General features: G+C 41.5%; 1 protein-coding gene across 1 annotated transcript in view; it reads right to left on the bottom strand.

Moving 5' to 3' along the window:
* rapgef4a (Rap guanine nucleotide exchange factor 4a) overlaps window positions 1-22,018 on the bottom strand; it is a 30,330-nt gene extending 8,312 nt beyond the window's left edge. Inside the window, exons 1-14 of the mRNA XM_062402424.1 lie at window positions 21,951-22,018; window positions 19,072-19,214; window positions 18,893-18,981; window positions 18,128-18,274; window positions 6,975-7,047; window positions 4,559-4,623; window positions 3,458-3,508; window positions 3,238-3,344; window positions 2,233-2,354; window positions 1,948-2,131; window positions 1,774-1,858; window positions 1,087-1,147; window positions 889-965; window positions 659-805 (exon numbers count right to left, since the gene is read on the bottom strand). Coding sequence (XP_062258408.1) covers window positions 659-805; window positions 889-965; window positions 1,087-1,147; window positions 1,774-1,858; window positions 1,948-2,131; window positions 2,233-2,354; window positions 3,238-3,344; window positions 3,458-3,508; window positions 4,559-4,623; window positions 6,975-7,047; window positions 18,128-18,274; window positions 18,893-18,981; window positions 19,072-19,214; window positions 21,951-22,018 — 1,419 coding nt within the window. The remainder of the gene's footprint in view (window positions 1-658; window positions 806-888; window positions 966-1,086; window positions 1,148-1,773; window positions 1,859-1,947; window positions 2,132-2,232; window positions 2,355-3,237; window positions 3,345-3,457; window positions 3,509-4,558; window positions 4,624-6,974; window positions 7,048-18,127; window positions 18,275-18,892; window positions 18,982-19,071; window positions 19,215-21,950) is intronic.
* Window positions 22,019-23,192: the final 1,174 nt, after the last annotated feature.

Raw genomic sequence — 23,192 nt, 5'->3', positions numbered from 1 at the left:
GGCTAAAATTTGGTGACATGTTGAATGTTTACAATGTACAATGAAGGTACTGATTATTTTACTTAATTTTATCTAGCTCTAATTAATAGTTGGAATATAGATCACAACGTTTGGGAATCATCAGTTTATCAATTTAAAGTTACATTGTGGGTTTTGAAAAATGGTGATTCAGAGATGTAATGTCATCATATCCAACACAACATCAAAAAAATCATTCAAAATATTGATTATTATTTGATTTGATAATTTTATTCAATTTACAATAATTTATTTTTCAGTGTACAGATTCTTTACAACCTGACCTGCTGGAGTATCATACAGGATATGATGATTCTGTCCTTCACTATGTTTAACTCTAAGAAGCAACGCTGCTCTATATCAAGCTCAGCATTTATGAGTTCCCGGAAGGAAGTTTGTCACATAACAAGTTTTGCCCCAACAGCGATTAAACACCAAATCTCTAGCTTGGAGTTACATGAGTCACCATATTTCACATTTAACGCCATGAGCTAATGGATGCAGAGGGCTGGTGTGCTCTCTCTCTCTTTCTCTGAGGATGCACTTAAAGCTGCTCTGCTGAGTCTTCGCCAACAGGGGGCATTAGTGTTTTGTTTTTTATACATTTTCGGTATTAACGTCAGTAGACACAGAAACTCACCCTCAAAATCCTGTTGAAGTCCTCCTTGTCTACTCTCAGGAAGTGACAGTTGTCCTCTCGCAGGACAATGGACGCAGCCCGGGGGGAGTCGTTGACTAGAGCCAGCTTCCCAAAGTCATCCCCCTCATGAAGCGTGCAGACGACACCCTGAGGAGCACATCACCCCACGGATCACACATCAGCATCTTCACGCTTTTCACATTTTTATCTGATTTGAAGAAAATACCTACTTTTCCGTATATGACGACATTGACTGAGCCCTTCAGAATAATGTACCATGACGTGCCCTCCTCCCCTTGATTGAACACTGAGAGAGAGAACAAATCATATCAGAGAGAAAGACTGACAGTGTCTAATCTGGGAGTTGTTGTATTTATGTAATGCAGTTATGAAGAAATCAATCACGTCCGTTTTATCAAAACACTCACACACTGTTCCTGATTTCGCATGAGGCTCGAAGATCAGTACTCCTGCCAGCTCTCTTTTCACCTGTGCAGAGTTATAATGAGGGAGATCAACTTTAAAACACTTTCCTTTTACTTAGCGGTGCCACGGGGAGCAGCCAAAAATATGACTGTACTTTCCAGCAAGTCAAATTCCTAACTGGTGTAAAACATGAAGGTGAGTTATTATCATAGACTATATGGTTATTATCCATAAAACGAATATGTACTTTACACATGTTCTCACGTTACATGTTTTACAACGTCCATGAATCTCAATGGCAGCAGAAACTATCAATACTACCTGTAGAACATGTATCCAAGCATCATATAGTCAGGGGAGGATCTGTGGGTGGGGCCAGGGGGGAACTGGCCCCAGCTGAAATCTGATTTTTATACATAAACTGGTCATTTACTATCAATATTAACAATAAATAGTACAATCTGTTCAGAATCTTCTAATCTTTTTGAAGAACACAATGTCCCTGAACAAGTAATGATTTTTAGAATATATATACTGATCTGTGGCTTTGCTTAAAGCCAAAAGCATCTTTGCGTCTTTCTCTCACTGTCCCTGCTCTGATTCTAAAATTCTGAGCGTGTTTTTTTTTCTCCACAGGAGAGAAAAACGATTGAAACTGACCAAATCACGGATGGAGAATTTCTACTCACAGTGGTGGATAGATGAGACAAGGCCTTGATATGGAGCAGCTCCTCGTAAATGATCTCCAAATCATCTGCTGTTCTTTCAGATGGACTGTAAAACAGGAATCACGTAAAGGAAATTATAACGGCGCCCCACTGTTGCACTTCATTAAATATCAGTTCAGATTTTTAAAGCCGTACTGTTTCCTCAGAATCATCCTCATGTGGGCGTCAGGTCCGATCTGAGAGAGGAGGAGAAGGGTGTCCTGCAGCTCCTCCTGGCTCTCCTGCATCTCCTCCTCGCTGGGCAGGGTGGCGTCCTCCTGCTCATCGTCCAGGAAGCGGTAGAAGAGGTACTTGTCCTGGAAGATCAGCTCCTGGTCCACTGCGTCAACACAACACAACACAGACAGCGCGGTGCCTACATTTAAAATCTCTGTTGCTCACTCACATGTGTGCAGACATAGGCGTCACGCAGAGTCTCACCGTGGTTGAGAACACCTTCTTCCAGCAGCACCTGCCACATGCCCACAGCCTGGACACGAGAGTGGACGCACGAGCTCTGCTGCATTTGCCAGTCGACCAACTCTGTCCCCACACAGCACTGCCTGGCAAGGACACAAGTCAATATTAGATTTGACATAAGGCCGAGAAATTGTGTAACATGCCTATTGTGTAATATTAGTTAATTATCTATGATTGAATAGCTTTGTCCATCTGTTGTTTCAAAAGGTGTTCAGTCTCGATCCCAATCCTTTCACGTTTTCCACAGAACCCATAGACTGCAACAAAGGCATATAAGTTTGTCATTTTCCACCAAAGACCATAGATAAAGATGGACGTCATGTCTCCACTTCCTCCCACTATCCAGATATGAAGCCAAAATATCCCAGTTTCAAGCGCTGCTATCTTGTGCATCTGGAGTCGGCACAGTTATAATCGTGGGATGGAGCCACGGCATCGAGGTCCCGCCAATCAGACACAGGACCAATTGCGAGTCAACTGTCAATCATGACGCTTCACCCTTTTGAACAAATGTCAGTGTGATAAGAACTAACGAAAATTACAGAGACCATCTCTGAGAAAAGCTTAATTGACGTGTAATCTTTAGTTTGGTGAATGTCCCATTCGCTAACAAGGAGGAGGTGGAGTTTATGATGGAAACTGCAGCCAGCCACCAGAGGGCGATCAAGATGCTTTGGCTTCACTATTGGGCAGCAGTCATGTCCATCTTTATATACAGTATTCGGTTTGCGCCCACACAGATTTTTGACACGCTAATTGATTTTTTGCCACTTGGGGGCAGCACAACAAGCTGTAAATAAAGAACTGACACATGAAGTTGATCTAAGGATTAAAATAAATGATCTCCTTTGACTTTTTACCTGTTACTTATTTTATCGTGTTAGTATCTTTATTTTGTTTTCAGGCTCATGCTAGCTTACTGACAAACTATTCCTTGATAAAATGTAAAAAAAAATGTCAACTTACCTATATGTTTTCAGATGGTACTTCCTGTCTCTAATCATGTGCGGCGCCCTGGAGAGGATGACATTGCGAAGAATCTTCCCAGCCCGCAAGATCTTCTCTGAGGGAACCTAAAGGTAATCAAATTAAAAATCAAAGACAAAAGTCAAATCACAGAACAATAGAGTCCAACTGAGTAACAGGTGATAGCTGAGCCTCAGATTACAGAAGGTGAGTTTACTACCTGAGAAATGCATTTAGGATTGGGTTTGGCTGCGCTTTCAATGAATGACTCCTGCAAAATAAAATGAAACAAAAAAATAAGTGGAACTGAAAAGAAAAGACATCGTGAATGAGAGGGGAGGTGAGGCTCCTCCGGTGGCAGAATGTTAAACGTTGCAGAAAAACGGGGTGAAATTAAAGGTTTGTTGTCCCGGAACACAACAGTCAAGTAATTGGCACTAACAGGCACTAGGACAACAACAGCAACAACAAGTCAAACCAGACTAGTTAAATAACGGGTGATTTTCCTCTCGCGGCAGACCGCTGGACGCCTCTTCCATCGCTCCAGGATGACTCACAGTCGACATTATGTGTTTGTTATCTGTCAATTTTAATTGAACATATGGCTTTCTATATTTCTTCTGAGTTAAAGTAATAGTGTGTTCCCACTTGGATGCCTTCAATTGCTCAAATGGGACATAGATATTGTGCTGTAAGTGTTTCTCTTTCTCCACTGGGCCCATTGGTGGGGGTGGGCTGCGGGGTTGTGACATTTAAAGTGCATCGTCCATGCTCCAGAGAGCAGCGTTAACTCATGCATTTATGTGATGGCTTTAAAGCTCATCTTTTATTAACAAGAGAATTAGTCCACTCAGCTTTCATGCTTATTATTTATATACTGCACGTTAAAGCAGTGTTTTGTTTGTTACATAAGAGAGAAATATGTTATGGAATCCACTTTTTATATAACTGCAAAATCTTGTCGCTGTGTTGTTCCTTGGCTACAAAGCACAGGGCACCATATATCTAGTGCGGTGCTACGTTATCGTCCCAGTGGCCGGGAAACAACAACAGGAGAAAGGTGGGACAGGAACTGTACAGGATGGAGACAAGAGCTCCAGTCAACTTATTTATATTTAGGCTTTAAACAGACTTCACATTCCTCGCTGAATTCCAACCCAAAATATTAGCTGTAGCTGAGGCTGCCAAAATTTCCAATGACACTCTGCAAGACGGGAGCAAGGCCGCGACAACAGCTCTCTCTTTCATTACATGCCCCATTAGAGTCAGTGTTATACTAAATAATTCATATGTGTTAGTTTGCACAGTGTCAAAGAATTACCTTGTTCTGGTGTTTGGACACTGGAACATATGAGTTGTTGCTGATGTTCTCTTTTTCCGGCATCCCTGTATGAGAAGAACAGAGCATATATTACAATACACTCTAAAGTAAATAGAGGAAGAACAAGGGGCTCAATGAAAAGTGAGTTAAGAGCTTGAGCTTGTCCCATTTTTGCTCAATCCTCCTCTGTTGAACCCTAATACAGTGTTTAACAAATCCCCTGCAGGGTCCCGTGCTACAATCAGCTCTATCGGCTCATACCAACAAGTAAAGTTTCCTCCAGCAAACATGTTTGCCTCCTCAGTGAATATGTTTTCAGTCATTCTCTCAGAATAATAAATAATCTGGGCGTCCATGTGCATTGCATCTGGAAACTGGTTACAAATGTGTTCTGAACTGTTCTGAAAGAAATCGGAGATGTGACTTAGATTTATCATAAATTAAAATGTATATTAGGCTATATTGCTTACTATGGGGTCGATTCAATATCACCAACCAGTAGAGGAAATAGTTTGGTTAGTGTTTATACATTAAGTGACAGAGGAGCAGAGCGATTGTCAGAAGGGTGTGGGAATTTCTCAGTATTCAGAGCCCTAAGCCTGCTGCACTGTGCTGATCCCCTCCCTGCAGGACAAATGGCAGAGTATATTCAGTCAAGGTTGCTCAGTCACAACTGTATCTGCAGGGAGGGGGGGGGGGGAAACTAGCTATTATTAGCAGTGCCTCTCCGACTGCTGATACCACAGAACAGACACAGAATCAGTGGAGATAGTGGTACACGACTGGATGTGTAGACTTGAGGCTACACGTCCAGGAACAAAGTATCTGTATCAGCTTCAGCTCTGATGACAAAGCTCTGGTTCTATATTTCACCATCACGTTGCATAAAATGTGTTTGTATTTACACCACATGTGACTTCTGGGAAAAACCAATGTCCTTCAAGGAAAATGTTGTTAGAAAAGCTGTAAAATATAAGATCTGTGCTGGTGTGAACAGAGCGGTCACTCTATATTTATCACAGTTCATATTATTTCCTATTTCTTAATTAATATTATTCAAAGTTTGAACATATGTGTGTATATGTTTTCATTTGCTGCAGATCCGTGATGAATGTGTGCTTGTTTTGGCGCTGCACTGAGAATTTAACACAGCTGTCCATCATTACATTTGTCAAGCTGTCATGCTGGTGCATATGACATTATGCCGTTCATGGAAGTGTCACATCATTTCAATCACATCAGTTGAGATGCAGCATGTTTAATGCATGTGAGAGCAGAACCCAACATTAGACTCACAAAATGAAAAGTTTTTATATGTCCTGGGGTAGAGAAGTTCTTTCACTGTTGGACACATGACTTGACCAACAATTGTGTTCATGCTTTGTGTTCAGGTGCAGTTGTGCTGACTGCACCTGAGCACAGTGAGCGAAACAATGGTGACTTTAAAAGCATCCACCTGTTAACAAAGCGGTGCCGTCAGAGCCTTGTGTTTCTTTGAGTTATTTGTTTGCCTCAGCTGCTGTGGATGCACTGTACAGGGAAGTGCATCGGCCTCCAGCTGCTTGATTTCTGTCGAGGTGAATTCATGCAGAGAGTTCATACTGTACGTCCCCTGCACTGTAGGTTGCTCTGCGGTCACGGTATCGCTCCAGTGCTTAAAGCAGTGATGAATACTGATGCAGACAAATCTACTTTTGAAAGCTTCTATAAACATTAATTAAATGATTTGTTTATGATGAGAAGGAATTAGAATCTGACTTATTTCAAAAGCTATCGTTGTTTGGAACATATTATATTTGTTTATGATCCTTCCCTATAACTGCACTCATTAAACACTGCCAGTAAAACCATCAGACTCCCCTCACTGCTCCCTGCTGCTCATCATTTTTATGGTACATGACTTTGAAGCACGTTAAGTGCTCTGTTTGAGCAAAGATGAATCAGTATCGAGTTAAATTGCAACATAAAATAAAATAAAAGCATCAGCCTTTATCACTATGTGACACGATAAAAAAAAAGGAAGGTCGGACAGTAATTGAGTTAGACAGTCAGAGTGAAGTCATCCACTGGAAACGCTGGTTTTCATCTTCATAAAGTCTTACACGCAAGAATAAGTGCATAGAAACCATACACTACATTTTTGTACCCTGATCCGTCATGAAAGAACATTTTAAAAATATATTTTTTTTTATACTGCAGCTAAGAGTAGAGTCAATACTTTGCCTTCTGAGACTACCTGAACAAGCAGGTGTCTATATGAAGCATGTTACAGTTACATGCATATCTTAAAGATCATGTTACAACCCAATTTAATTGAATATTGGGACAATATTTGTTGAGTCTTGTGTTAAATAAAATACAACTGAGTGTCAGTTAGGAATAAATGTCAAGCAAAACCACTCAGGGCTATACTTACTGATTGCACTACAACCACTCTCCATCACACCGTAGGGTGGAGCGATGAGTTCAGCCAAGCACTGATGATATTTCTGTAAAAAAAATTAAAAAATACAAGAACAATATCAGATTTGGTGAGTAACTACTGAAGAGTCCACAGATGTAACTAGGCACAGCAGATCTAGTGTATGTGGTTAAGCATGTTAAGCTCCAAAGCTGAGGCTGATGGGACACTAAAAACCACACAGTTTATAAGAGACCTAAACCATTGACTGTGTATAAAGATGTACGACATGATGGATCCCTGAAAGTGAAGCCAAAGTGTCTCCATTGCCCACTGGTAGCTGGCTGCAGTATAGGTCATAAATGCTGCCCTCTCCATGTTAGCAAATGGGACAAAGAACAAAGAAATTTGCATAAATGTAAATGTGTCTATCATTTGCCTCCAGGACGAAAGGATGAGAAGAAAAGTCGATGGGAGTTTGGGGTGATGGTTTATATTTCGTCCTCAGCATTTTCAACACGCAGATGTGAGTCGGGTTCAGTGAGAAATTATCACAGAGATTATTATCCAGACTCTGGGTTATTATGACTTATTGTGAAAAGCTTAGTTATTGAGAACAAAATGTTCTGCATTTGTTCTGCATTAAATACAAATAAGTCTTGATTCTACTTCCCAGTTAAATGATAATGTCCCTGACGTGCAGATTAGATCTTTTGGATATGTGCGTACTCACTTATGTTTTACATGCTGCAGAGAACCATGGAGCAAACAGAGCATGACAGTACAACTGTATTTGTCTTATACCATCACTGTGCCCCGCAGCATCGAAGATGTTACACAATGAACATCATACAGCACCCAGGCTCCCGTATAAATGTCATGTTGTTGTTCATGACCCTGCTGCACTGAGAGGTAAATCCAGCCATTGCCAATGAGCCATAAAGAAATATGGTGTTATGAAGGGAGTGAATACAAAACCTTTTCAAAGCAAAACCACTGAAAAAATGTTCTTATTAAAAAACTGCTCTTATGCTCAAATCTAACAACATTGTTTTTGTGTGATAATATGATATTTAAGACTTCACAGGATTTTTTTTAAAGAAAATGCAGGGATGTTTTTCTCTCTTTTATGTGTGATTATTCTATTTAACTCAACCAGGCATATTTTTGATCGAGAGTGGCACAGTGTAGTAGGGGTTAGCAGTGTCGCCTTACAAGTTTGAATCCCAGCTTTTCTTTGTAAGCTTATCGTGTTCTCCCCGTGTCTGAGGGGGTTGTCTGTACACAGACATGCAGATTGTTGTTGGGTTAATCGGAGACTCGTCTGTAGGTGTGAAGCTTAGTGTGAATGGCTGTCTGTCTCTGTTGGCCCTGTGATACACAGGTGACCTGTCCAGTGTGTACCCTGTCTGCTGGGATTGGCTCCAGCTCTCCCTGCCACCCTCATCCGATAAGCGGTATAAATAATGAATGGATGGATGGAAAGTATGCAGCATTAAGTCAGTGTTTGGTTTTCTCCATCGAGGAGGGAATGTTTCCAGCTGGTTAATGGTTTGTTTGTTTTTAGCAGGATTACTTGAAAACTATTTTACCAATATATCAGATTTTTTTTAAGGGTGGTCCATGACTCAAAGAAGATATTTTGGAGACACAAACTGATCCAGAGGTTTTTCCGTTATTTTCACAAATAACCGAATCATTCATGAATCATAATTTAAAAAGTCAAAGACGACTGAAAAATGATTATGTGCCACAGAGGCTGTGTTCTCGGTCAATAAGAAGCAGATAGAGGACCACTTAGTGAGCGACCAGTTCTCTGTGGCCTCCTATCTCCTGGTCAGAGGAGACTGAGTGAAAGCTAGAACTCTCCTGCCGTTTGCTCCTGGATGGTAATGTGTTCTCAGATGCCAGGGTTTTAAATTCAATTCCACCCTCTGAGGTCAGTTAATCGCTTTAGAGACTCTTCTGGGGAGCACAGCTTTTACCCCTCAATCAAGACGAGCCTGGAAATGTTTCAGTGAGGTTTCAAAACAGCTGTAGTCAACCCCATTCTCAGATTATGAACGTAATTATCAGATTAATTAATCCTTCAAAGTCAATGCAGTGAAGCTTTGAGAGTCACTTCACTAAGCTAATCTTTGTCAACAATTGAAGGATTCAGGATTAGGGAGGAGCACTTAAACTGAGCTGCACAGAAACAAATGAACTCGTCCCGTCTGAACTGATAAAGCTGTTCTCCCTGAGGAGCTGAGTCCACTGCAGACGCTGCTGCTGCTGTTTTAGAGGAGGATTAGAACCATTGTCAGGTGTGTTCAAAGCACTCAGTCTCTGTTTTGTCAGTAATAATGTCTCTGACTCTTAAAACACATAATACACCTGTTTCTATAAGCGACTGTTTCACCCCCCCCCCCCCCCCCCCCCCCCCCTCTGTCACTTCGGTTAACCCTCCGCTTGTATCAGAGTATCGGAGTATTTTTATCTTATTATTATAGATATATCGTCTCTGTCAAAAACAATTAGTTAATTAACTGATGAGTCAGACAGAAAATCAATAGGTAATTGATGAATCATTAAAAGTTATTTTTAAGCAAATATTTCTAAACTTTACAGATTATAATAATTCTTCCCTTTGAAAGTTAATTGGAAAAATTAATGAGCATCCGGCATCATATCAGATTAATACTGTTCGACGGTGATACCACCTTCCTTGTTGTTATTTACCCTATTTGTTGTTTTAAAGATTAACAGTTTTGATATTGATGCAGCTTTTCTTTGTAAATATACTCGTTTTTTAGTTGAGCTCTGTGAAACACTTTGCATTTCTTGTTTTGCAGCTAAACATCTATATTATGTTTTATCTAATTTTTACTATCTTCCGTGCAAAATGCACAATAAAACTTGAGTTACTGCAATTTTGTGATGTACCAAAAGGTGAACTCCCACAGTCCTCAGGTTTAGATTACTACTTTGTGTTAGTGAGATTTAAAGCTGGCACTTAGGATTCTTTTTATTACTTCCTCTTAATTGTATTGGGAGTTGTTGGGTACCTGAAACCCAGAAGAATATTGCTTTATAGATAAATGGATAGTACAATATTTTGGTATTTATGCTTTCTGGCTGAAACTTGCACACAGTTATATGAAAAGATTGTTCCCACTCTCGCACATTATTGTTGCATAAGTCAAACAAGCCAATTTCCCAAAATGTGAAACTATTCCTTTGAATGAATCACACATTGGCCTTTATCATTTTAACTCCACATGATTATTAGAGCATTAAATCAGTTCACACAACAACTAGAGAGATAAATACTGTGAGTGTACTGTAAAATGATGGAATCTTATAATGATGGGTAAAAGCCCTGTTGACATCTTGATTAGGTTTTTAAGCCTTGTTGAGAAAGACGTCTAAAGTCAAACGCGCTTGCTTTGTCACCCAGAAATGCAAATTCAAATATGCACAACAACGCTTTATGTCACAGTAAAACATCCGCTGGGTGAGATTTGTGCAGCTACTTCCCTACAGTCCATCATTTATAGCCATAACAGTGGCAGAGGTTTCCTTATCATCCATTATCTCCAGTTGTGGAGGGACAGCAGAGCAGTAAATCACTTTCTAGGGGATTTTAGGATTCACTAAGTTGCTGAAGCAGATCAGCATTTCCTGACAAATGGACGCACAATAATCAGAAACAAGCTCTACTGGGACTCACACACATCTCTGTGCATAAAATCCACAGTTGTATTAGTGGTGCTTAGGTTTCTGAACACATACGTGTGTAAAGCAAGGATGAGATGGGCCTTGAGGGCTGTTCTACTGAGTCAAATAATCCCGATCTGTGACCCAGAGACAGTGATCACGTCGATTCAGTCACCTGAATCTATTGTGCTGTTATTATGAACTGATTCCATCACATTGCAAGATTATGATGTGAGGCTTTAAATTGATTCGCTCTGAGCAGCTGATTCAAACACTTCGGGAATTAGACCGATGAAGTGAAATTACAACATCTATTATATCTATGAGGAGCTTAAAGGGCCCTTGACAAATATCGACCTGACTTCAAAGCCATCATCTAGCAGACGGCAGATACACATCTTTAACAAGGGGCTTTTCTTTAACTGCAGAAAAGGTGTTGACAAACAAAGGGCCTTTTGTAGATTTGAAAGATTATGTTGAATTATGACAAAGTACAGTTCTGCCATTCACCCATTCACACACACATCCATTCAATGCAGCTATGTTAATTTCTCTATTGATATTAGAGTGGCCTTGGCTGAGGGGTAGAGTGGTCGACCTCCAACCTGAAGGTCGGCAGCTCGATCCCCAGTCTGACCCATCTGCATGCCGAAGTGTCCTTGGGCAAGATGCTGAACCCTGAATGGCCCCCCCATAGAATATCAAAAGTGCTGCGAATAGATGCACTGTATGAATGTGTGTGTGAATGGGTGAATGTAAAACTGTACTGTAAAACGCTGTGAGTGGTCATCAAGACTAGAAAAGCGCTATATAAATACAAAACCAAAACCATTACCATTAATCAAACTGTTGGTCAGGGGACGACCTGCTCGACCTCCTGATCCACAGCCGCCCAAAAAATCACGTTTGATTCTTGCCTTTCTTGTGTCTTTGACTTTATATCGATGAACAGTCACTCATGATTCCACAAAAAAAGTAAAAAGTATAGAGATAGATAGAAATATTAATACTGAACTGACTAATTACAAGCAACAAGGTACACGAAGGACAACATTTTTTGATTTACTTGACAAATTGACGGGTGTATGTAGAGTACCCAGACATTTCTGATTTGATTCTGCATTCATTCACCACACAGCGTTTTACATGAAATAATGCTACAAACATAAAGACAACATATGGAAATGCCTGCAATAATTTATGAGCCCATTCTGTTTCACCCCAGTGAAGTTCGGTTGTGTTTATTTGCTCTCACACACTATCTTCACTGTTCAGGGCAGCAGCAGAGCTCTCGCATGTCCTGTAGAATCACTGTGTCATGTTAACTCACGCATCCTGTGAATAAAAACATCACAAACACTGTAAATATTAAGTGACAAACTGTTGAGCATACAGTCCTATCTCTGTGTGCTCCACATTGCTGCTATGCTTCGGGTGATTATGTGTATGAGTCCACAGATAAGTCAAGTCTTATCTCCGTCATAAAGTCAGATCGGTGAAGATATTAACTAAGTCACTTCGGTAAATGTTCAGTTCATGCTCCTCCTTGCTCGTACATGCCTGAGCACATTATGGCATTGTGAGCATCAACGTGCATGAATGCACTCTTGTATTTTAAATAATTCACCCCGAGATTACATAAGTGCAAACTGTTCTCCAGGCATCCAGTGAATATTCTGAACTCTTGCAGAAACACTTCTTGAAGCAAGTGGGGGGAGAACTGTCCCTAGAGTGTCACTGTACTTCATAAATATTTGATTTCCTCAAACAGGAACAGTTCCGACATAAATTCAACATTTTTTAATTGTAAGTAGAAATGCAATACATTTAGCAAATTTTAATGCAAATTCCGACTTTTCAGGAAATTTTGCAACATAAGCAAGAAAAATTCAGCAGGAACTCTAATCCTGCACATTTGTACTTGCCCCAAAATCGTACACAGTACTCCTCATGATAAAAAGCATTGCTCTGTTCAAAAAGTTTGAGAAAGATTACCCAAAGAGCAGCGTCCACATGCAGCCTATTGTTGTTGTTTACGACTGGAAGATCCTCCACACCCTCTTCATCCAGGCATTAACAAACACTCCGAGCATGTAAATCCACTTCTGAGAGTCCCAGAGTGTCACACTGGTCGTGGGTCATATGCAGCGTGGTCACACATGGTCCAGCAGCCCTGTCACCACAGTCACTGAGCGAGCACAGCACACTGTGTCAGAGGAGCAGAGAGACAGTCAGCCGCCGACTGCTTCTGAGCAGCAGTTGCTAGGGTGACTACTCAACTCCAGTCAGTGAGTGCACAGGAGCATTCTCTCTCTCTCTCTCTCTCTCTCTCTCTCTCTCTCTCTCTCTCTCTCTTTCTCTCTCTCTCTCTCTCTCTCTCTCTCTCCACTTCACTATACGCTACACCAGCAATAGAGTAGTCATTCATTCATTTTGAGCACAGCAATCAATCCCTGCGATGCAAGTCGAGCCAGGCCCTTCACTCGGGATGTGAAGGCAGCAGAGATGTCAAAATAAAGTACCAATACCTTCATCACAACCCATCATCATTAAGTTAAACTTTTAGAATCATGTCCTTTCTAGACTCCAAAGTTTTTCTGAAGTCTAACCCTGTAATGTACAAACGGATGTACAGACAGCATCCTCCAGACTCCTGCTCCTATCGCTGAGCCTCTTCCTCTTAAGTACAGAGACCAGATGGTATCTTTGACCTTGTTACTTATCAAAGACACAGGACAGCTGCCTTCAACTCCCGGAGCGAAGAAAGTTACCAAATCAAGCATTTCTCAAAGGGATATTACTGTGTCTCTATTGATGAATGGCAGATTTGCAAGAGAACAATTGTTGTAACTAAAGAAAAATTGTTACGACCCTATGGTGATGCCTTTCTGTCAAACTGCAATAGAACTCAGTAGAGTTCATTCCTACGCCAAGGTCCAACCGTTTCCTTAAATTCATAAAAGCCGCACCAAATTTCACACACTCCCCTAAATATGCCTTTTTTTTTCATCAAGATCCATGAATTATGGGATTTTGGTGAAAGTGTCCAAAAAGAAAGTAATACGAAATTGCTGGATCCGCACAAAAGTTAAGTCTCTTCTTCCCTGACTCATCCTGCATTCTTTCACCAAGTTTAGTGGTGATCCACAGTAGTTTTTGTCTAATTACCAAATTAAAATCACGACCTCGTTGGTAGAGGTAAATATAGTTTCTTGTTGACATTTCCTCCAACCTCAAGAAATCTAACTAAGAAACAGAGAGAAGTACCAGAAACAACAACAGCTCAGCTGAATCAGTGTCATATCAGACTCTGTCACTTTATAGTTCCGACTGACGGAACACACTTAAACTGATTAGCCTCTGTGATTTTAGGAAAACCATGAGATGGATTTTTATTCCTCTTTTTTTTTTTTTTTAGGTTTTGTCATTAGTCGTCTTGTATTTCATGGAACAAGGGTTTATATTGAACAGGCACCAATTTCAAACTCTCGTACATTATATTTTATGAGGGACAATGGGAAAAGGAGGCACTGCAGAGAGAACATATTCCATCTTCATTATCTTCTCCTCCTGCCACCCACAAATTAAATTTTGAGAAATTGGACTCTGACCCACAACCATCAGCCTCATGGTGGCGCTAGAGGAAAAGTTGTTGGATCATAAAAAACAGAGGGAATGGAGTTTTCTAGGTATTTTATATTGCACAATTTCCAGTTCACACGCCAGGCCTTTTCATCCGCTGCACACACTCAGGCTCTGGATGGGGCTCGGTACATGGATGTTGAACAGCCAGACAACTCATGTGGTCTCGTGTTTTTTTTCCAGCCCCCCTCCGCCACAATCCTGAGACACCAGAGGGCACGCTGCGCCCCTGCCACTTTCTGTTCGTCAGCTTTCTACACTGGCTGCCCAGCAGGCCACTTCTAGATGGACTGATGCTGGTGACCCACCGAACACCCTGCCGTGCTCTCAGCTTTGCACTCGGCAGACACGCTCCGAGCACAAACACACATGCAGTATACACCCATTTGTAACATGGCGGCATTCAACGCATTCAACAGTCCTCCCGTGATGTGTAATTCATTGCACAATAACAAAGCTTCCTGTCCTGGCCGCATGCACACTGCTGTGATAGTAACCGAGCCGCCTTACGACCTAAAAAAAACAAATTACACTTGTGATGTTTCAATCACAGTGGCTGTCGGAAGCAGGAAACACAGTGAGGAGCGAATTGATGATCAGGCAACTGTGACTGTGTGTGTGTGTGTGTGTGTGTGTGTGTGTGTGTGTGTGTGTGTGTGTGTGCATGTTCAGCTTGGCCCATATCTGCTGGGTTAAACAAACAAGCACACAGTCACTTGTTCCCAGTGACAGGATCTAGCTTCTGTCACGTGCGCAGCAGCATGAGAGCCCTGATCGTAGTGGTTGTAGCCGTCAGCAGCACAAGAAAATATCAAACTTGCATGCATGACTGATGTCCATGGACCACTCATGCATGGAGAGTCCCCTCGTGTGCACTTGTCAGAGTCACACATGCAGAAAATATTAGAACAAATTAGGAAAAAGGAAAAACTTTCAATAAAATGCATTTGTTGCATCTACAGCACAAAAAAATGATATATCCATATCCTCATATTAGCCTAAGGAGAAGAAGTAAACACAGGAGGGAGATATACACTGAATAATTGACATGGAGAGACATGAATACAAAATTTGATCCATTGGGGCATTGGTGTGCTCACTCTGGCATCGTTTTTGGAAAAGTGCTCGGCCTAAGGGAGGACAGATCTGTGTGGAAGGAGGAGTAGGATGAGGAGTAGGATGAGGAGTAGGATGAGGAGGAGGAGGAGGAGGAGGAGGAGGAGGAGGAGGAGGAGGAGGAGGTGTGTACGTTTGTTTCCTCTGGCTTTGAGCACAGCAATCAATCCCTGTTGTGCATTTCCCTTGAAATAGTCCCTTTACAATCTCCCTCCAGCTGCATGGCAACAAAGAACATTTCCTTTGTTCACCCAGGTTTTCAGGGCTTACTTTCCTCAGGCAGCTGATTATTTTCATGCATCGCAAAATGCCATTCAGATTAAATTAAACCTGAGTGAGGGAGCGGAACTCGATCTTTAAGCAGCCAGTGATACTCCCGTGCAGGGACGGAAGTTGGAGACAGTTTGTACTACAGGAGAACTGGCACGAGACAGTCTGCAGTGTGAAGCCACTGGCAACAATGAAAAACATACACCAGCCTTTCTGCATTGCAGCAAAACTGAGAGGACCAAATAAACACTGCTGGCATTTGGCAAAACAAGCAAGTGTAACGATTTTCACTCAACAGGCTGATCGTGGGCATTTTGACTCGACAGCCCTTCAGTCACAGTTTTGCCGACTTGTGAAACAAAACAAAATCTGCCCATTTAACAACAGAGGATCGATGTTAATGCTGTAAACTGTTGTAGGGTTTTTTCTGGACTAACATACATCAGGAAATACAATAAATATATCATTTGGACAAATGCAAATCAACCTGAACTGGATCAACAATTGGAGTTGCACATGTTTTAAAGAGGAAACATTGCATGTCCACTCCAGACATGTAAAAGCACTCTGCTTTGAGCATGAAGAGGATGCTCATAACTAGCTCCTATAGGGTTGTTTATGATTCTGCACAGTGGAAACCAGAAATCCAATTAAATCCAGAAATCCAAGTGAAGAACCAATAAGAAAAAGGTAGCGGGGAACACCACACGAGTCAGTGGAGACACCTCCAGAAAAATGACTCTCCTGTAGAGTGTGATGCAGTTGAGTTGGAAAAGAGGTCACGTGACATGAATTTTGCTATCCAATATTGTTTTTGAAAAACAAGACTGAACAAAACACATCAAATTCATAGTATTATATAACAACCAAACCCACACAGATCGGAGGAGACAACATACAACAATCTGATGCACCGGAGTCAGAGGCCATAGAATCTCATCTGGAACAAACCTGAGAGAAGAGGTGGCCTCGGGGCAGAGGTGAAGTGAGTGTGGGTCAGCAGTATCTCCAAGTGATCCTGAACACACATGCAGACACAGCTGACCACTGCCCTGACAGAGACATACGGGTCCTAATTTAACCCGCTTGTGCCCTTCAGTCCCAGAGGAAATGGGCTGTGTCTCTCAGGAAACCAGCCCATTACAGAGGAGGGGGCTTGGGAGGGAGAAGAAGAGCCTCGACTCAGCGGGAAGCCCTCCAGCCAACAGCCCCCGGAGAGGCAGAGGTGAGAGACTCAGGAAAAACAACCTACTTTGATAAATCTTCTACTTCCCCACAAACATGTCACATTAAATCAAAATATGTATTATGTTAAGTTTCATGTTTGTCCCGACACAGCAAGATAGACTTCTAGTTGCATGAATATAATGGATCTGACGTACACTGGTCATCAGTGGTGGAATGAAATAAAGTACATTGACTTCGTTATTGTACCTAACTTCATTTTTCATGTATCTGTACTTTACCTACGTATTTATTTTCATGAACTTTTCACTTTTAATCCAACACATATATTGGCCAATATCTGTACATTCTTCTCCACGACAATTCATCGCGTTACATGTTCACATTGTTTTTGAATTTTTTAAATAATAAATAGCTAGAGGGAAATTAGAATTTAGTAGTTTTATACTTTTTATCACAAAGCCTTTATTAAATGCATTGATTATTTTTTGTGTGAATTAGATTAATTCCCCTCTTTCTATATTTATTCTCTCTGTTGAGTACATTGTAACTTTGTTAAGAAAAGTGCTACATAAATACGGTTTATTATCCTCATTACTTGAGTTGGAAGAGTTTACTGAAAGAGTCCGGACCAGAGTGACAGCTTCTCCTCAGAGCTGTACTTCCATCTAGTGGTCACAAGGGGCGAACCTTCTCCAGCCCAATAAAACCAATATCCAAGCCCACACACAAACTTGGGAGCAGAAGGTTACAGTATAATAAGTGGACAGCTCACATTATTCATGCAGCGGGCCAAATAATAAATTCAGAGTCCTCCGTCCACTCATCCACACAAACAGTTGGACACCACCTACGGTTTGGCTTGAGCTCAGCTCGACTCTCCAACCAGAGCAGAATCAGACAGGCGACTAGAATAATTTTTGCCAGCTTAATTCGGTCTAACTCATTGTGTATGACCCTGAAGCCTGATGTGAATATAGATTTTGACTTTTGTTACCTAAACCCTGGTGTACTGTGTGTTTTTTTTTGTGTCACTCGCCAGTCAGAGTCACATGGCCTGGCTAGTATAAATCCAGAAAATAAATCTTCAGTTTAATGAAATGTGTTTACTTTATGTAACGTGTGTGGTCTTTGTCTTCTGAAGGAACAGTGAAAAGAGTGTGAATCTCTTATATATATTTGTCACCATCTGCAGCGTGGACAGAGATTTCCTGCAGTCGGACGAATCCAAAGATGAAGCAACCAGAGGTGCTCACCTGCCACAGAGACCTGAACTCCCTCCGTTCAATACGCAGGAGCTCGCTGATTTCCCGTGTCACTATGGTGGCATGTCGGGGGGTGTTATCCAGGACCGACTCTCCGAACGCCGTGCCGGTCCCCAGTGTGCATATGGTAACAGCATCCTGTAACAGAGAACCGAGTGAGTTCCCTGCATGGGCCATTGCTTCATTACAGGACCACATGCAGCCAGACAGGAACTATGCAAATGTAATGTCCTCATTCTTCTCAAGTAAATGCTTTGTGCTTTACACTTGAGGAACAGTGCTCTACTCTCAAAGGGTTAGAGGCAATCACCTGAGCACTTGTGGTGGACAGACGCATGGAATCCAATCTGCACAGATATTACTCCAATCAGCATCCAGACAAACTGAGGTGCAATAAGCTGCATGGTATTCAAAAATATTCAAACTAAAGTGTTAAACGTTCTTTACAGCCCATGTACACTCCAAACAAGCCTGGGTGTGAATTATTTTGCATGTGTGATGAATTTCAAGTGTGGCTTAACTGATGAAATAACTAATCTTCCCCCGAGAGATGCACGGAGATGTTATAATGTGGAGGAAAGGCACACAAAGTGATTATTTAACAGAAAATAGTTTAAAAAAGAAGGGAGGACTCCTGATATGCTGCATGTGTCATGCTAATAGGCCTGACAGATGAAACACGCCCGTTTCTACCTCGATATCCCACATTTCAGTTCAAACTGGGCTGTCATGCTTGTGTAATCATATCAGTCATACCTGGTGACGTGATGTCTCAGAGACTTTGACGTCCAGCGAACCAGAGAGGACGGCGTACCAGCTGGTGCCGATGTCTCCTTGGCGATACACTGAAAAAACGCAGCATAGTTTGAATAAATCAACCTTTTTTTTTTAAAATGACCTATTTCGTTGTTTCAGAGCTCGTGACCGGAACATACGCGTGATGCCTTTCTCCAAGCACTCGTAGAATCCACACAGACAGATCTGCTGCAGCAACCTGGTGTGGAATCTCTCGAAGGCCTTTGCATTTTTCAGACGTGCAAGGATGATGTCGACATCTTCTCCAGAGCGCTCTGCTGGTCTGGAGAGATGAGGGGGAAATGGTCATTTGAAGGTAACCGCTCAAGTAAATGTCCATGACGCGCCTAAATAGGCTGCAGCCCAAGCAGCGTAACTTCATCTCTAGCTCCGTAGGAGGGATGAGACACCAGTCAATTCTTGCACAGCAGTCTTTTTGTCACTTTCATTTTCACCTCAATGATGTAACTCAGCCTTACACTTGCACAGTAGCAGCAAGCAGCCTGGACCAACACAATGTGTGCTGCATGACCACGGGATTGTTTGTGTGAGGATTAAAGTCATGTGCTTTGACAATTACATGTCAATTAAAGTTTGGTTTAATTACATTGAATGTGCCAGGCTGATATGAGGCATGTGCAAAGTCAGTCAATATAGTTAAAAATATAAGAGCTTTCAGAAAAATCACAGTTTCCCAATCATAATTATGTCAACAAAAGAAGGTTATGTTTTCAACTGTGTCTGTTTGTTGGTTTGTTTGTTAGCAGAGTTAAGCAAAAACTAGAAAAACTGATTTCCAGCCAACTTGAATGAGGGATGGGGCCGGGGCCTTAGAAGAACCATTACATCTTGGTGCAGATGCGGGTTAACAGGCAGTTACAACGTTTTGTGAAAAATACATGCTCTGGTGTAGCATGTGGGTGGTTCTTCTATAGCATACAAACACCTCTGACTCCACCTTCTCCCTTTAAACAGTGAAATATAACTGTATCAATAATTCAGAAAGGGGAAAGAAATTTGCTTCAGTGCTGCAACACTTTTCCGGCTCTCCAAAAAAACGATTTATCGTGCCAATATTTTTTCCGCTCTGTCGTGGTACAATAAAAGTGTTTAATTGTACCAAGCAAAAGACTCTTTCTTCATGTATTCCCTGGCAACCTGTTACCTGACAGCAGAGTCACATTATCTCCATTCTCTGCACTTCCTGATAAGACGTGTGATCACACCTGCAGCCACATGTAACACGGGCGATCCCCTCGTCTACTCCCAGCCCTGTTTGTGCAGGAAAGGGACAAATCTACTCTCCCATTTCTACATAGTGTACTGTGGCAGAGTGAGCACAACAAGGCACAACAGAGAGATGTGTGGGAGCCAGAGTTTCAGACATGAAGCCAAGATGTCTGCTTGGAAACAAGTCAACAACACAATAACACACCTTCAAAGAAAGAGCTGATACAGAATGTGTTCGGCATGATCAGCTTGTTCAGTATCTATGAAACATAAACACAACAAACTAAATAAGATCTAACTAAGTGAAAGTCCAATTTTGAGATTTGGAGTTTTCTTTTTTTTTCTGCATCTGCTAAGTTCTTTAACAAAATGTATTTTTGTTGTGTTATCTTCTGTAGAAGTGCAATTAGGTTCAGCGAGTGACCTGCAGCATTTAATTGCGACAGAATGATAAGGTGAAGCCCACGGGTGGAGCAACCAGGAGATCTGCTGGAAAACCAGAGGCCTATAACTAACCAGAGGATATGACTGTGTAAACACGTCTGGCACACAGCGTCACATGGCTGTTTATAGATGATGTACTTTGAACCTCTGTTTGTGATGCGCCTCTCGTTCTCCCCCTTTCATCCCATGTGTCTTATCTGAGCTGGGGCCAGCCACCCGTTTTTAGTGTAAAGTGTAAAACCTCATTATATCATGTATACAGCGACACACATTGCAGTTATTTGCTGTAAATTGCAGATATTCACATTGCAGCTGTGTGACACATCTATCAGTGGTTTGCAAAGGGACGAGGAATCATAGATCTGTAAGGTGTTCAAAGCTATTATCATCAAAATGAGGTCACACCACTAAAGCACTTCCTGGATTTAAGCAGGACAGGTGTGCATACAGCAGTTTTTTTGTTTTTTTTTTTCAGGTCAAGATTTCCACAGTGATTTGAGCCTGAATTAAGTCTGAGGCTGATTTGTGAATAAACAAAGCATATTCCATGATGATAATAATGAGGCATCTACAGGCTTATAATTCTTATGAAACATTCAAATCTATACTGCACTGCAATCTATTTATTTTCACCACCTCCAATAATCAAACACCCCAGAGACAGTGTCCACAGAGGCTGCCGGGCTGCTCAATGCTGTATTGAACTTTTAAACACCAGTAGCAAATAAATGGCAGCTTAGTGTTTGGACATTATCCAGAGACTATAAGGGAAATGTGTTGAAGTATATTGTTTAAATTTCTACACCCAGAATAACACTATTTAGTAATTTACACTGTGCATGTAGACGGCTGGGTACAAATTAGAATGTCTTTTGGTTTATAAATCTGGATATTAGCAATAATCACGATTATAATTTAGTAAGTAAAACAGCTGGATGTGCATATTAGAGTCAAATATGAATGTAGTCAGTGCAAATTAACTTTTAAAAGCACACCAAACACCTACTCGAAACTCTGTTGTGTTAATGCTGTGATTATTGCCCCCGGAGCTACAGTTTGTGCAAACTAATTTTGCTTTAAACCCTCAGACAGCAGTAAGGTAATGACAAACAAATGAACTCATCATATACAAGTATAACCTCACACCTGTGGCATTCATGATCCCCCTGATTCAATCTGTGAGTCTCAATCCCACTGGGAAATCAAAACTACAGAGTCGACAGCAATGTTTTCATTCAGCTTTTGAAGCACGACGCCCAGAATCTGCTGAAAAATCCCCCCTCATTCTGTTGAATTCAATTATTTGGAGAAAAAAAGACACTGACATCACATTTGAATGAATTACCTTTTGTCCAGACAAATAATCCACTCAGTAGATTCCGACGAATGTGAAGAAGTGTGCGCTGCTACCATCTTGCGATCCTCCTGCTGCTGCAGCTGCTGTTGCTTCTGCGGAGGAGGAGGAGGAGGAGGAGGAGGGGGAGGAGGGGGCTGGACCACTTCATCTGCCTCCAAATACTCACTCTCTCACTCCAGCTAGGCTGGCAAATGGTCTCTGCTGCTCACCTGTCCGGCATCAGCAGCATCTAAATGAGTTAGGGGGGGGGGGGGGGGACCAGATGTAAAGTAGTGAAGAGTGTTGTGATGGAGCATTGTCATTGTAAGGTCCCTACTGCAGACAGAGTATTGTATATCTTTTTGTAGAGAGATAATTTTCCTACAATATACACGCAGCTGCCAATGCTTCCATTAAGGTTATACTGACATGTTCTTAACTCTTACACAGAGCTGTTAATTTAACTCAATGGCCTATTTACAAACTGTATCGTGCTATTATGACATCTGCACTGTATGAGTGAGGACAGACTAAATGCTCGAAAATCTTTTATTTGTGAGCAAGAATATCTCGTTTTGATGTAGAACTCTCTCCCCTTTAAGCAACATAAGTTATAAAACAATAACAGTGATTTTTTTAACAGTTCATCTCAAACACGGGCAACACAGCCCACACACTGCAGCAGCTCGTACCAGCCAATGCCTTTGCAGCGCTTCTGTCACCAGATAAAACTTTCTCGCCCACACAGCTCACTGATCTTAAAAACCTGGCTTTGAAATGGAATTTGTCCAAATATAAAAAAAATATTGTTCTCTGTGATCCTGTGAAAATATCATATTCAGAGGCATAATTATGGCACTAAGATTTATTACACTTTCAGATGACACTTCAAACAAGTGAAAATGAGCAAGGGCTTCGGTTAGTGGGTGAAATGAAAGAGTATTGTGTAATTGTCATCCAAGGAAGGCTAATGAAATTGGATATGTGATGGTGCATGTGTGAAAACAATGGCCACAGAGACAAGTATTGCAGGCAACCGTCTATAAACTGTGTCCAATCTGCACAATGAGGGACTTCTCTGCAGGATTTAGTGTTGCAAAGCTCAGACAAGGTGCTCTGTGGTAACACTGAGAGTCGCCTCTTCTTATCACGATGACCACGGTGGCTCTGTAGGAATGAACGTAAGCACGCAACGAGTGCACATCATGTCTGCAGTGTCTATAATTAAATGGCCGACAGCAACTGCCTCCA

Source organism: Platichthys flesus, chromosome 13, assembly GCF_949316205.1.
Source record: "Platichthys flesus chromosome 13, fPlaFle2.1, whole genome shotgun sequence".
In the NCBI taxonomy this organism is placed as follows: Eukaryota; Metazoa; Chordata; class Actinopteri; order Pleuronectiformes; family Pleuronectidae; genus Platichthys; species Platichthys flesus.
This window is presented reverse-complemented; position numbering and strand designations above follow the sequence as displayed.